Raw genomic sequence first — 16,675 nt, forward strand, 5'->3', positions numbered from 1 at the left:
ATCAAATCAGCATAAGAGTTATTTCTGAATGATAACAATGATACTGAAAGTAAATACAGGATATTCAGCTTTGCTATCACAGGAGCACATTTTACTTTAAAATATATTAAAAATAGAAGAAAACAACTGTTTTCAATTATAATCTTAAAATATTGTAAAACCTCAAAATAATTAAGGTTTACTCGTTAAGATTTGTTTTAAATTTGTTTTTTTTTGTTCATTATAATAACAGTTCAACAACATGTTCTTCTTGTTTTTAGCTTTATATGCCAAACAACATCTAAATTCAATTTAATTCCAACATGAAAAACATCCTCGAAACACGTTACGAAGATGAAGAAATATTTAACCTTTTAAACTGAAAGTCTTTAACTTTTCAAAGGTTTCACATGGCAGCATTACACAAACCCTTCAGCGGATGTTCTGCAGGTGCAGAGTAATACACACACAAAGAGGCTTGGTAAATATTATGACACCGTCGCATCTGTCCATTCTAATATTAATCACATGTGTCACCCTCTCAGCTACACAACTTTGAAAACAGCACGGACTAATCAATAATGTCATCTCTCCAGCTATGCGCTCCTTACATCACACGTTTCAGCTGCGCGTTTAAAAAGGGCGAGGAGGAAAAGTCACTGCTTTATTGGATAACTTTCCCAGGGACTGCATTAAAAACACAGAGGGACACAATGATATCACTTACACAGATGTGCTCCAAACATCTACATGATGAATTGTGATATTTGCATGGTTAACAATTAGAAGTGCAAAAAAAACTTGAGTACTGATTGGGTAAAACACTTATGGTCGCTAGTTCGAGCCTCGGCTGGGTCAGTTGGCATTTTTGTGTGGAGTTTGCATATTCTTCCTGTGTTGGTGTGGGTTTCCTCCGGGTTCTCCGGTTTCCCCCATAAATCCAACGACATGTGGTACAGGAGAATTGGGGTAGCGAAATTGTCCGTAGTGTGTGTAAATAAGTGTTTATGGGTGTTTCCCAGTGATGGGTTGCAGCTGGAAGGGAATCTGCTGTGTAAAACATGTGCTGGATAAGTTGGCGGTTCATTCCGCTGTGGCGACTCCAGAATAATAAAGGAACTGATCTGTAAAGAAAATGAATGAATAAATTATGCTACTTTAAAGGGGACCTACTATGCCCATTTTCACAAGATAAAAAGTAAAATGTAAATTAAGTTTTTAGTCAGTGAAATTCAGAGAATTTAATAGTTCTTGCTTGAAGCCTGCGCATCTCTTTCTCCATTCGCCATGCTGGAGAGGAACATACTGCGCAACAGGAGCGCAGAGTGGGTTTCATTGAATACAGCTCTCATCTGATTGGCTGAAAGGTACGAGTTGCCTGCTTCTGCCAGGACAGTCAAAAATACACACACACATATCCAGGGGGAGTCGTACGTGAAAGAGGATTTGCACATTCTCATTCAGGATGAACGCGAAAGTTTTAAACATTCAAAACTGTTTGTACACTCTTAAACATTTGCAAATGGTGTTTTGCATTTGTGAAACGTATTTTATGAAAATGTATTTTTATTTTGTGCACGTAAATTTGTTTTTGTGAATATAAATAAATATTTTATGTACATGAATTTGGCTATGCATGTGTACATCCAGTCTTTCGCGTGAATTTCTTTTGAATCTTAACTGACTCCATATTTCAGAATCACTTAGCGACAAATTTTCAAAAAAGTGACTAGCGACAAATCTAGGTACTTTTTGGGTGTTACTGGAGATTTCTTTAGACTCTCATGTGTCCATACTGTACCGTTCCTAGTCTTCTCAATGACCTGCGGGTAATGCCGTTGGCCCCTCCCCCACCTCAGAGCACTCACAGGCTACCCAGTCCCTGTACAGCAGTCTCTCCCACCTGCAGCCTGAGAGCAGATCACTCCTCTGCGTACCGATGGCAAATGATTTAGCACTGCGAGCGGGAGATATTTCCCTTGTATGGTCAAACCGATCTGCTTCTCCTTTAATTTAAATTTAACAATTTAGTTTGACCATTTATTCATTTCTTGTTCACAATCACAGATATTTTAGTGACAGTTTCGGATCTTGTTTATTATGTCTGGGAGATTACTGCAAATTCACTACACATCTATTTTTAAAATACATTTTCGCTGCTCAATGTGTGCAAAACAACAATCACCAACCAATGAGAGTGATTGTAAACATAAGAAAGCTTATTGGCTGAAAATATTGTTGAGAGCTAATAGTTTTGCTTTAACTTGCGAATGGTGAATACTATCCTGTGTGCACACAAAATCCACACAGCTTTTGCTTGCATTCAAATTCTCTCTCTCGCTCTCTCTCTCTCTCTCTCTCTCTCTCTCTCAATTCAAATAAAAAATTGCTTTATTGGCATGGCACGTTACAAATGTATTGCCAAAGCGGTAATAAAGTTACATAAAAATAAAAAATATACATATTTAATAAAAAAAACTGTAAACAGTAATAGCAGTAAAAAAAGAAAAAATATATAAACATATTATAATTAAATAAAAATATAAATAATATATAATATTATTCAATATATCATATTATTATATCCGCGCACAAGTTAATGCCGAATCCATTAAAATAAATACCAGAACAAAATGCGAATATCGGACATTTTTGAGAACAGGATCTAGCAAGATCCGGCTCAAATTAAGCACTGGATTAACTGTATTCAAACAGCAATAAATGTAGTTAAATTGGCATGCATACAGAAAGCATAGTGCAAATATACATACCCCTTTATTAACCATAGGCTGTTGAACAAACAGAAACGGTTGGACGAGATGATGTCAGTAATATGCAAATTGACGTATGACGTTTAGTGACTTTTTGAGCAGAGCGTAGCGCCTTTTCATTGAAAATAGTTGGGAACACTGCTCCCAGCCCTCATTTAAAAAGGTGGGGCTACAAACGCCTGTGTGTCAGCATAGCAGCAGATTTAAAACAAGACTAATGTTATCTCTGTGAAAAACTGAAAATGTCAAAGAAAGTCGTCTATTGAGAATAAAGTGTTCATTTGTGGATCCTAATACTCAATTATGCTGCCTCTTATTTGCTGACATTACCTTCAGCAGGTATGATGTGAAAACTCTAATGGCGGACGGCTGCCTCTCACTCAGGACTGTCTATGCTAATGAGGAAGAGATGGGCAGGGCTTTTCCCCTCTGATGACATGTACAAAGGGAGAATGTCAGTGTGTTTCTGTTTTGATCAAGTGAAAAAAAAATGATTACTAAAATGTTTACCTTTAGAGGCTGGCTATGTTTACACACTGTTGCCACACAACTGTGTTTAAACCCCTTAAAAGTGATTTTTGCATAATAGGTCCCTTTTAATACCATATTCTCATGATCTCTTACAATCTTTAATGCTATTTGCTTATTTACTTTCCTCCCCTTCACTTTCAGAATTCCTATGCTTAATTGTTTTGTTATGTTTATAAAATAGTCTGTGTAACATGTGTCTGTAAGTGAAAGTAGAAATGTTTGCAATAAAAATCTAAATGAAAAAGACAATTATAAATGTTATGTCTGTCATCAGTAAATGAAACTGCTTTAAAGAATACATATTATGAAAATCTGAATTTATTTTACAAGTTTAAATGCTATAATCGGGTCCTTGTGCATTTGTTAACCAAGAAAATATGTAAAAGGACAATTTAGTAACTTTGCTTTCCAAGGGTTTCTTTGCATGCATGTGGAAAGATGAGCTGTCTAAATTTTGCTCTCCTAGTAACATGGGCAGGAGATTTTGTTATATACCAGCCTTTAATCTGATGGTTGTTGCTTCACAGGCTGGCATGAGCAAGAGCCACTGCGGGCAGAGCTTGTAAGTGCTGAACTGCTTCTCTTTTTTTTCTGAAGTCATTAAAGTGAAAGAAGATCTTCAGACAGATCCAGACTATAATTCCTTACTCTCAATTTAGTGTAAATAAAACCGTGTTATTGTACAGGACCACAATGTCTGGGAAAAAGTGACAAGTAAGCTTCCCCTGCCTTGTTTGTTTTCATTAGTGGTGCACCAGTAAAAAATCTGTGAGTGTATTTAAAGGGATAGTTCACCCAAAAATGAAAATTCTGTCATCATGTATTCACTCTTCACGCGTTTCTAACCTTTATGAGTTTCTTTTTTTTTTTTAACACAAAATAAGCTCTTTTGAAAAAATCTGAAAACCTGTGACCATTGACTTTTATCACTGTAAAAAAGTTGGGTTCCACACAATCGATTTGGGACAATTTTATACTGTTTATACTGTAATTGTTATTTTGTTATATTTTAATATTACATCTACAGTGCATCCGGAAAGTATTCATAGCGCTTCACTTTTTCCACATTTTTTATGTTACAGTCTTATTTCAAAAGGGATTCAATTTGTGAAAATTCTATTAAAATTTTACACACAATACCCCATAATGACAATCTGACAAAAGTTTTTGAAATTGTTGCAAATTTATTAAAAATAAAACACCTGAAAAATCAAATGAACATCAGTATTCACAGCCTTTGCTCAATACTTTGCTGATGCACCTTTGGCAGCAATTACAGACTTAAGTCTTTTTGAATATGATGCCACATGTTTGGCACACCTGTCTTTGGGAATTTTTGCCCATTCCTCTTTGCAGTACCCCTCAAGCTCTATCAGGTTGGATGTGAAGTGACGGGGTACAGACATTTTTAGATCTCTCCAGAGATGTTCAATAGGATTTAGGTCTGGGCTCTGGCTGGACCACTCAACGACATTCACAGAGTTGTTGTGAAGCCACTCCATTGATAGTTTGGCATTGATATTTTGGCCATCGTTCAAGAACCGTCGCCCTAGTCTGAGGTCAAGAACACTCTGAAGCAAGTTTTCATTAAGGATGTCTCTGTACATTATGGCATTCATCTTTCCCTTTATCCTGATTAGTCTTCTAGTTCCTTCTGCTGAAAAACATCCCCACAGCATGATGCTGCCACCACCATGCTTCATTGTAGGGATGGTATTAGCCTGGTGATGAGCGGTGCCTGTTTTTTTCTAAATGTAACTTCTGGCATTCAGTCCAAAGAGTTCAATTTTAGTCTCATCAGACCGGAGAGTTTAGTTTCTTATGGTCTGAGAGTCCTTTAGATGCCTTTTGGCAAATTCCAGGTGGGGAGTGGCTTCCGTTTGGCCACTCTACCATACAGGCCTGATTGGTGGGTTGCTGCACAGATGGTTGTCCTTTAGTAAGGTTCTCCTTTCTCCACAGAAGAATGCTGGAGCTCAGAAAGAGTAACCATCGGATTATTGATCACCTCCCTGACTAAGGCCTCCCCTCCCCCCACTCCCCATCAATAAGCTTAGATGGCCGGCCAGCTCTAGGAACAGCTCGAGTGGTTCCAAACATCTTCCACTTATGGATGATGGAGGCCACTGTGCTTCCCCAGCCTTGCGCATCGAAACCATCCGACCTCGGAGGTCTACAGACAGTTCCTTTGTCTTCATGCTTGGTTTGTGCTTTGACATGCAGTCTCAACCCTGGACCTTATATAGATAGGTGTATGCCCTTTTAAATCATGTCCAACCAGCTGAATTTACCACAGGTGAACTCCAATTAAGCTGCTGGAACATCTCAAGAATGATCAGTGGAAACAGAATTTACCTGAGCTCAATTTAGAGCTTCACGGCAAAGGCTGTGAATCCTTCTGTACATGTGATTTTTCAGCTTTTTTATTTATAATAAATTTGAAATAAATTAATTTAATCCATTTTGGAATAAGGCTTTAAGATAAAAAATGTGGAAAAAGTAAAGCGGTATGAATACTTTCCGAATGCATTGTAGCGATATGTGTACACATGTATACACCTTTATTCTCTATTATATATATAATTAATTAACCAGATTATTTTTTAAATATTAAATTACTAAATGAATAAATTTTATTACAATTCTAAATATATATATATATGTAATAAAGTTTACGGCCCTTTGGCCGCCGGGAAGAAGGAGGCGGAGAACCGACGCAGTTTTTAAAATATTTATTAATAACAGTGACGGCAGCTCCGTCTAAACCAAATCAAACGGACGGCAGCTCCTCACTGCGCTACAGCACCCGCGAGACCTATATGAGACGGGCCGAGAGAAAAGGAGATGGAAAAAAAGGAGGAAAGACAGAGTTGGGGTTCGGTTCTCCAGACACGCTGCCACTCGGTCCTCCACCAGCTGAGAGATGCGACGATGTGCTGGGAGCCCTGTGGAGGAATCTATCCACCCGTCCATCTTCTGGCGTCCGGCGGCGGTTTTCCTGGCTGGCTGGCGGCATTTCTGGTCTCCTGCTCCGCTCCCGCTTCGGTGGACGGATGCAGGCTCTGGCATCATGGCGGATCGCGGCAACTCCCCCGGGTTCTGTGGGATGGCTCCCTTCAGCACTTTCCCTTCCGGTGGTGAGCCTTGCGTCCCCTGCTCCTCCCCATGCTGGGAGACGGCAGCAGGCAGATCCTTTCCTCGTCAGCCTCAGGCCGCCTCACGGAGACTACCGTCTAAACCAAAACAAACGGACGGCAGCTCCTCACGGAGACTTCCGTCAAATTGAAAGCAAAAGTAAAATACAGTATGTCCGGGCCCGGTCCTCTCTCGGCTTCCTCTGCCATCGGTCCTCCTTTTATGGTCCAGAGCTCCTTCCGTGGGAACCGAGGCAGGTGCACACCGCAGGTGTATCCACTTACGCGGTGACCTCACCCCGTTCCACCGGCTCTCGGCCACGCCCCCTCGCCACAATATATTTTTATTTAAAAAATATTAAATATATATAAATTATTATATAATTGTTTTATTTTTTACTTTTTTTTACTATTTACTATTTTTTACTCTAAAATACTATTTATTTAAATTTTATTATAGAGAAATAATACAAATGATTGTTTTTCAGTTTTTTTGTATGTTTTTTTGAGAATGGTCGTACATACCGTGTCCAGATGTGTGCGCTGATGTTTAGCTCGATCGCTAGAATTGCTGAAGGCCTTCAGACAGCCAGGATGCTGACAAATGTAGGGCTTCTCTCCAGTATGGCTGCGCAGGTGGATCTTCAGGTTCTCCAGACGTGAAAATGCCTTATTGCAGCCTTCAAACTACAAGACATCATCAAAACACATTGGAATATTAAAACAAGTAATCACAAAATTTGAGTAAGTATACATATGCATGCAAATAATCTCTTCTGCTGTTGTAGTGTAAGCAGGGATTAATACATGCCATTCCAGTTAATATGGAGATTTTAAAGAGAAAGCACAAGGTTTTGCTTAAACTGTTTGGTCAAACTATTACTTACTGTTACTTGATCTCTGAAGTCAGTTTTTGTAGAGGATGTAAAAAATAGTAGCATGGAAATTGAATTGAATGCACAAAAATGACACTATGAAACAGGATGTTTTTACAGCAACAGCTTTAAAGGGTTAGCTTAAGCAAAAATGAAAATTCTGTTAATTAGTTATTTATGCTTATACCATTTGATACCTCTAAAATCTTTGTTCATATCCGGCACACAAATCAAATATTTTACCGGATTTCACCTAAAAAGGATTTTAGATGAAATCCAAGGGCTCTCTGACTCTCCGCAGACAACAACAGTCCCAATATGTTCTAAAAGTAGAGAAAAGGAACCAAAAGCATTGTCAAAACATTCCATGTGACTTCTGTGGTTCAAATGTAATCATACAAATCTCCAAGGAGCCTCTAAAATGCCATGTAAAATTATTTTATTTATGTTATATAATATTATGTGCTTGTGTCTTCCACATCAAATTGGGGTGCACGTTTATACAGACAATTCTAGCATGCCCACAGTAAACACGCACCCTAACCTGACACAGGAAACATGGATGAATTTTTTTTCTGTTTTGGTGTACAAAACAGTTCTTGGAGCTTCATGTTATTATAGTTGAACCACAAAGTCTGACGGAATGTTTTGACAATGTTTTTAATTCTTTTTCTGGACTTTTTAGGATCGTTGCCGTCTATGGAAGGCCAAAGAACTCTTGGATTTTGTCTAAAATATCTCAATTTGTGTTGTGAACATGAACAACGGTTTTAGGGGAAGGGGTAAGTAATTAATAACTGTACTTTGATCTATAGGTGAACTAACCCCTTAAGCCCTTAAAAAAAAAAATCTTAGAAAATTATAGATATCAAACCACGTAAAAACTGTTCAAGCTCCTTTAGCTGTAAACTGCAAGTGCTGTTTGTGTTGTCAGTTCATGCACATTTATATGAGGCCAGTTGTGAAGATCTGCGCAGACACACATGCCACCCGGCGGAGTTTATTAAACAGACATGTTCAAAGCTGGTTCCTGTTAGAAAAAGGCTCTGCTAAGATGTTTGAGTTGGAGAAAGGCCAGCGAGGGAGTCAGTAACAAGCCCAGCTGATTCAAGGTGGCAGCCGCGGTCATGCAGACTTTTGGTTGGAGCAATTCTGCAAAATTATAAAACACATTTTGGCCGTCACAGGTGTGATGTCATGATGAGGTTATATGAAAAATAAATAGGGTTTCAGTAATCATCCTCACAAATATGAATTTATGACTGTAAGCTTTAAACTAAGTATGATGATGTTTACTTTTGTTCATTTAGCAGACATATTCATCCAAATTAAATATAATGTCAAAATACTACAAATTAGTTATGAATGTGAATGAATAACATCCATATTAGTCTTATATATAATATAATATAATAATCTTAAATAAATAAATTATAGCATAATTTTTATAAGAACTTCAACAGTTAAAAACTTTTTACAAAGTGTATGTATGCATTAAAGATGTACAATACCAAAAATGATACTAATACAGATATTTGAGGGTACATTAAAGGATCAAACCAACAATATCTCCCAAATAATAGTCCACCACACTATAAAGTAAAAATAATAAAGAAAACAAGCAAATACACTCACCGGCCACTTTAATAGGTACACCTGTCCAATTGCTTGTTAACTCAAATTTCTAATTAGCCAATATCACATGACAGCAACTCAATGCATTTAGGTATGTAGACTGGTGTTGGAGATCAAACCGAGCATCAGAATGAGGAAAAACGGTGATTTAAGTGACTTGGAGCGTGGCATGGTAGTTGGTGCCAGACAGGCTGGTCTGAATATTTTAGAGACTGCTACTGGGATTTTCACGCACAACCATCTCCAGGGCTAACAGAAAATGGTCAGAAAAAAGAGAAACTATCCAGTGAGCGGCTGTTCTGTGGGCACAAATGCCTTCCTGATGCCAAAGGTCAGAGGAGAATGGCCAGACTGGTTTGACCTTATAGAAAGGCAACAGTAACTCAAATAACCTCTCTTTAAAACTAAGGTATGTTGAAGAGCATCTCTGAACGCACAACACATCAAACCTTGAGGCGGATGAGCTACAGCAGCAGAAGACCACATCGGGTCCCACTCCTGTCAGCTAAGAACAGGAGACTGAGGCTACAATTTACACAGGCTCACCAAAATTGGACAATAGAAGATTGGAAAAATGTTCCCTGGTCTGATGAGTCTTAATTTCTGTTGCAACATTCCGATGGTAGGGTCAGAATTTGGCGTCAACAACATTAAATCATGGATCTACCCTGCCTTGTATCAATGGTTCAGGCTGGTGATGGTGGTGGAATGGTGTAGGGTATATTATCTTGGCACACTTTGGGTCCATTAGTACCAATCGAGCATTGTGACAATGCCACAGCCTACCTGAGCATTGTTGCTGACCATGTCCATCCCTTTATGACCACAGTGTGCGCATCTTCTGATGGCTGATTCCAGCAGGATAACACGCCATGTCATAAAGCGTGAATCATCTCAGACTGGTTTCTTGAACATGACAATAAGTTCACTGTACTCAAATGGCCTCCACAGCCACCAGATTTCAATCAAATAGAGCACCTTTGTGCAGCAACTGTGTGATACAATCATGTCAATATGGACCAAAATTTCTGAGGAATATTTCCAGTACCTTGTTGAATCTATGCCACAAAGGATAAAGGCAGTTCCGAAGACAAAAGGGGGTCCAACCTGGTACTACTAAGGTGTACCTAATAAAGTGGCCAGTGAGTGTAGATCAAATAATATATTGCATCACTAAAAAGAAACACATTTCTTATTTTTATTTGGCTTGTTGTGAAGGAAATGAAACACAACTCCATTAACGTATTAAATGATTATAGTTGCAAAACACGATTATCTCTGCCTACAGTAATATCTTTGAGCATGTTTTAGTAATAAGTGCTGACAGATTTTCTATTCTGCATCATATTATTATTATTAAATAAATAATTTTTGCCTTTCCCTCACATTGCACAAGGATACTTAAAATCATGGTTGTTGAATACCTAAAGAACAAAAAATTAAAGTTGCCTTGGAAAGAGGTGATCAAATTTATCTTTGCATAATATTTATATCCGAGCAACTCTCACGGAGGCAATTTGTAACGGAACTATAAACAACTAAAATGTCTAAATCTCTCAAATCTGCAATTCATCCATCTCTGGAGGTGAAGAGAGATTGAGTCCACATGTCAGTCTTTCTCTACTTTCCCATGTCTTACTTCAAAGAATTGGCATGGCTTAAAAGAAAACTCTTGTGTTTTTACTGATTAATACTTACTACATGTATTAGCTAAATAACAGCTCAGGGTCAGGTTGTTGTGCAGCTCAGGAAAAAATTCTGGCATACCAACTGAATCTAAAACTGTGTTTGACACTTTGATGTTCATTAACTATATTTCCACCCAAACATGCCAATTAAACGTGTGTGCAAAACTGGAATGTAAGATTTTTTTTTCAAATAAAGCACCTTTTCCATGCTTCGAATCAAAGAGAACTAAATCAACACTTCCAGATGAATTGGCGGCAAATATCGGCAGGTAATATGAAATTTCCTGCAATATGAGAAGCCACTGTGAATCTTTCTTCTTAAATAATAAATTACTTGCGCCTCAGTGAGACAGTGAACACATAGTGGCTGTGTTTCGAAGTTTCAGACCGTTCTTTGGACATACATTTACACAACAGTGAAATTTTAAAACTGCTTAATTTTATGAAAACCAATTTAATATTGTTTTCATGTAAACTACAAAAATGTGATATTTTGAAAACTGTGACATCAGATTCATGAGTATTATGTGTTCAGTCTATTGACACATGTACTTGAACACCAAAACAACAATTGTAATCTACAGGATCTTATGTGCACAGACGTGAACCGTTTCTCTATAAGAGCAATTCCAGCGTTATGGATGTGCAGTAAAATCTCCTAACATAAATTCACATAGAAAGTATAGGTTAGCATTATATTGAAACATGGTTTATATTTTCCAAAACAATTAACCACTGAATTATGAGATCAGAAAAAATATCAATCATTTTTATATTTTAAATGAGAAAAATAAACATGCATTATGGATGTGACACCCATAAGAAGATAATAAAGTCAGCTGAAAGGTCCGTTGGTGTCAAAATGACATCTATTGAGGAACTGTATCAACAATGTTGTCTGTCTAGGGTAAATAGCATTTTAGGGTTCCAAACCACCCTGGCCATAGTCTGCTCACGCTCATGATGTCAGGCAGGCGTTACAGAAGCCTGAGGAGCAAATCAGTGCGGTTTCATGATAGTTTTTATCCTGTCAGTATAAAACTTTTGAATAACACTGTATCTTAAATAATATTGAAAAGCAAGTATGTAATAATAAATCAATAAATAGTTAAATTAGCACAAAATGTTAATATTTTAACTATTATAGCAAACTCTGCAATAGTAACTTACGTATTAATTTATTCCCTTCTGTGTTTTTTTTTAATTGGGTTACATTTTATATAGCACTATTTTGAATATTTATGAAATTATAAAAGCTTATTTATTATGTTAGGTTTTATAGTGTTGGATGTTTTTATGTTCTTGTTGGGTCTGATGCAACGTAATTTCGATCTGCATTACAATTTATTGTGATGTTTTGAATGACAAACGTAAAGAAAACAAAAAATTTGCGAGTTTACGGTATACAACATACTTTGTTAAAAATGTGAATTAAACTGCACGACCCAAAAGAAATAATGCTAATCAAAAGGATAAAAGTTGGCTCTCTATAGACTAAAAAATATTTTTTAATTTTTTTTTTTTTTTTTCCATTGTTATGGATGTGACAGATGTGTAAATGCAACTTTTGTGACTTTGGTAAATCTAACATAACTGTTTGAAAACACTGATAGAGACATTTTGGACTATTGTAACAGTACTGGAAAATACAATCCTACACAAGTTTCACTATCTTGGTGAAAATTACCTTTTTTTGTTATGGCATGGTTGACATTTGCATGGAATTGCTCATAAGTGACACCACTTACTGGCCTGGCATGCAAATAACAGCATTTTTAGTCATTTATGTGGATTTTTGTTATGTGGTTTTTATAATGCCCATATCTATACTTAAAATGTTGTTGTTTATTAAAACTTTGCTGTACATGTTGAGGTGTAAACATTACATTAATTTGTAGTTGATCATAACCTCAAATGTTCCATGTTCATTCTTTGTTTTTGTTTCTTTACAATAACAAACTGTAGTTTTTACTGCATTTTTCAATCTAGAATGTTCAACCCTCTTATATAGAAAAGTGTTAAACATTCTAAATAGACAACATTTACATTTAGTCATTTAGCTAGCAGACGCTTTTGTCCAAAGCGACTTACAATTGAGCATGCAGACAAGTGTGGTTAAAAATAATTTGTGCAAATACTGAAAAATGAAATTAGTTTATTTACTCATAATTCTCTTCTATTCTCTTCTAAATTGTTGTTTTTAAAAGATGACTCATAGATGTATAAACATAGAGGTCTTGACTAAAACAAGGCTACATTTGGGGTGTGAGTGGAAATCTAATGCCCATCTAACAATAGTCCAAAACAACAAGATTAAACAGAGTTTACATGTGTAGTTAATGATTCTTGACTAGTCTAGTTTTTGACTATTTTTAGACGTCTAATAAACGACAGCCCAAATTTAGCCTGTTTTTAGCAAAGAAAAATGTTTGGACGTCTATAAGACGTGTTTTAAACACCAAAAAATTGTATGCTGAAATGTGTGTCAAATGATAACACAAGTGTGAGGAACTTTGTTTGACCCGTTTTTGCAATAACACCACATATAAAACTTCCTAAAGATGACATCAGGACAGCGTTATGTTAACAATACACACCCATACACACACACAAACACAAAACCTGAACTTACCATGCATTTGTTGGGCTTCTCACCAGAATGCACTCTCATGTGAATGAGCAGTTTGTACCGAGCGTTAAAGGGCTTGTGTCGACGAACACATCCTGCCCAAAAGCAGGTAAATTCCTCCCCTTTCCGCTGATCTATGTGGATCTTCTCGATGTGCCTCACCAGTTCTTCTCTCTGTCCATAGGTAGCCCTACAATCCATCCATTTGCAAGGCTGCTGTTCACTTAGATGCCCGTTCATTCCCTCAACTCCACTCAATGCCAAACTATTCTTGAACTGCTCTTTTGTCTGAAAATGGTGAAAGTTAAGATGCTCCTTGCAGTCACTGCTGCGATACTGGAAAAGTTCTTCCTTGTCTAGAAGCTTCTTGCTACAAAGATGAAACTCAGCAGTTGGTTCTTGCTTAGGTGATTTTGGATACAGGTGTTGCTCTGGAGGCTGTGCTGTGCAACTGTAGAAAAGCTCCTGGTTCTCAGGTGGACCACAGAGGGCTGAAAGCGATGGAGAAGTCAAGCACAGCTCTGACATGGAGCCTGAAGAGTGACTGGAGGAAGGGGATGAGAAGGACGGAGAAAAGGCACTGAAAGATGAGGGGGACGGGGAAAGGGAGAATAAGCTAGGGGATAGTGTATCGCCAGTGTGCGAAAAGTTACAGGATGAGTCAGTCTTTATGCCACTGATGTACGATAAAATGGCTCTTTCTGTGGAACAGACCAAATCCAGATCATCTGTTGCTATTGATGCAGGAGATTCAGACAAGCTGCACATCTTCAGGCCTTCCCTATGAATAGTTTGGTTCAAGGAGGACAGGTATTTTTCATCGTTGCCAGACTGTTCAGGCTGTGCAACCGCTGGGCTGAGAACTGCAGACCTCATCACATTGCTGCAGCTGCTTCTCTCCCTCTGAATGTGGATCATCAGACAGCCAAAAATTTATTTAGGGGTATCGCAGACACTTTCAGTAGTGATACAGCTCTGATTATTCCCAAAGTACCTCGAAAAAATGTTTTAAAAGGGTTGAAGAATTTGGACAGTAAATTCAAATGAAAGCTATCAGATGACGTGTGTTTGCGGGTGACCTTTTGAGGAACTGATTGACTGCATTCATCATCTAAATTGTTCCAGAATGCAAATTTCTGTTCTTTCTCCCATCGCTGCTTACTGCAAAAGGAAAGAAAATAATAAAATAAATAGGCTAATATTTACAACTATAAATAGTTTCATAATAAAAAGTAGAACAAAAAAATGAAGTAGCCTCTTACACTACTATTCAAATTTTTTACATTATATTATTCATTTTATTCATCAAGCATGCATGGAATTGCTAAACATGTTACATGTGACAGTAAAAGACAAATTTCACAACCAAAAATATATTTTAAATAAAGGCTGTTAGCTCAAACTTTCTATTCATCAAATGGTCATAAAATCACATCAGGATTGAAAAAAATTCTCCAAAGATAGACTACTAAGATTACTACACTACAAATGCATACGAAAATAAATAAATAATGTATTAAATAAATATAAAAATAAACAAACACACAAATAAATAAATAATTTAATAAATAAATTATATATTAAATAAATATAAAAATAAAAACACATAAATAAATAAATCAATAAATCAATAAATAAATAAATAAATGATGTATTAAATAAGACGCCGTGGCGCAGTGGGTAGCACGTTCGCCTCACAGCAAGAAGGTCGCGGAGTTTGCATGTTCTCCCTGCGTTCGCGTGGGTTTCCTCCGGGTGCTCCGGTTTCCCCCACAGTCCAAAGACAGGTACAGGTGAATTGGGTAGGCTAAAATTGTCTGTAGTGTGTGTGGATGTTACCCAGAGATGGGTTGCAGCTGGAAGGGCATCCGCTGCGTAAAAACTTGCTGGATAAGTTGGTGGTTCATTCCGCTGTGGCGACCCCAGATAAATAAAGGGACTAAGAAAATGAATGTATTAAATAAATATAAAATAAATAAATGGACAAACAAATAAAATATAAAGCAAAAATACATGCAGAAAATAATAAAGGAAAAATATAAACCAATTAATTTGGGCTTAAACTTAAATAAAATACAAATAAAAACTTTTTTAAAATAATTTATTACTTTATTTTTCTATTTTTGTTGTACATTAATTTATATATTTATGCATTTATTTATTATTATAATTTATTTATTTATTTTTTGCAGGTTTGGTCCTCCATAGACTGAGTTCAAAAGAACAACAAAATTGAGAAACCCATATGATTCCATTTAGGGATTTTTTTTTTTTTTCGTTTTAATATCACCACAGACTGCCAAACACAGCTCTGTAATCTGACTGGGAAATGAGTACTTATTTAGTAATAAATATACTTGTCTTCATTTCCAGGGCACTTCTATTCATTATAAACACATTATGGTCATATTATGAAATCTGCCATGGCGAGACTCTATTTAGAAAAAAAAGATGTCTTCATATGTTTGTGTGTGTATTAAGCTGCGTAATGCTGTGGGCCAGACTTGTGGCTGGCATATTTATTGTCTCCAGAACGGGTATGAAAAGGTGACATAAACAAATCTGCTTTGTAACTGAGCTGATTTATTAGCTCGTAGCAGGTGTCTGGCAGCTGTTAACCGAGCAAAGGGAAAAGATGTAATTAACTGTGATGTTTAGGTTGACAAAGTCTTGTGTCATTTTCAACTCTGCCACTTTCAACAAGCCAGACATCTTTGAAGTGCGTTCAAGCTAAACTAGCAGGACTATCCATCTCTCCTTACTGCTCATAAAATAATGAATGATGAGACACGTGGCCTTGAAAAGGGAGAAATAGTATCGCTAACAAAATGTACTTGTGGTCATACAGCAGATGCTTTTATTCAGAGAGACTTACAAATGATGAATGGGAGTACTAGTTTAAGATACAAGAGCCAACAACGATGACAAGAGCCAATTAAATATGACAAATAAGATTATGCTACAGCTTTTTACAACTTTTTACTCTAAAATATTTTGTACTCAGGGGGTGTTCTTAAGACTGTCATAAAACTTTATAATTATGACACATGAATGTAATGTTATGCATGCTTAACACAACTGTTATTAAGTGTCATTTGCTCAGTTATATCATTTTAGATTATATTGTTTGATATGACAACTTGACAAACATACATCACAACCTGTTTTTCTCTGTAATGACGACTTGATGTTACCAAGAATACATAAAAACTTGTCATAAATCTGTCATAAACATGATTGTCATGAAGCCATTATATCAAGCTTAAATATATATATATATATATATATATATATATATATATATATATATATATATATATATATATACATACATATACACACACACACACACATTTACATTTACATTTAGTCATTTAGCAGACGCTTTTATCCAAAGCAACTTACAAATGAGGACAAGGAAGCAATTTACACA

At 36.6% G+C, this 16,675-nt stretch overlaps 1 protein-coding gene across 7 annotated transcripts in view; it reads right to left on the reverse strand.

Moving 5' to 3' along the window:
• The window catches only part of glis1a (GLIS family zinc finger 1a), a 49,789-nt gene that overhangs the window by 21,555 nt on the left and 11,559 nt on the right, over nucleotides 1–16,675 (reverse strand). For 2 of the 7 annotated variants that reach the window (XM_087240899.1, XM_087240900.1), the window contains 4 exons: nucleotides 14,322–14,403; nucleotides 13,246–14,236; nucleotides 8,234–8,442; nucleotides 6,941–7,102 (listed from right to left, as the gene is read on the reverse strand). In XM_087240899.1, coding sequence (XP_087097025.1) covers nucleotides 6,941–7,102; nucleotides 8,234–8,275 — 204 coding nt within the window. In that variant the 5' untranslated portion in view covers nucleotides 8,276–8,442; nucleotides 13,246–14,236; nucleotides 14,322–14,403. Of the gene's footprint in view, nucleotides 1–6,940; nucleotides 7,103–7,302; nucleotides 8,443–13,245; nucleotides 14,237–14,321; nucleotides 14,404–16,675 lie in introns of those variants that run through there. The other 5 variants (XM_087240896.1, XM_087240897.1, XR_015478517.1 and 2 more) reach the window with 4 other exon arrangements.

This window comes from Danio rerio, chromosome 2, assembly GCF_052040795.2.
Source record: "Danio rerio strain M-AB ecotype USA chromosome 2, GRCz13ab, whole genome shotgun sequence".
In the NCBI taxonomy this organism is placed as follows: Eukaryota; Metazoa; Chordata; class Actinopteri; order Cypriniformes; family Danionidae; genus Danio; species Danio rerio.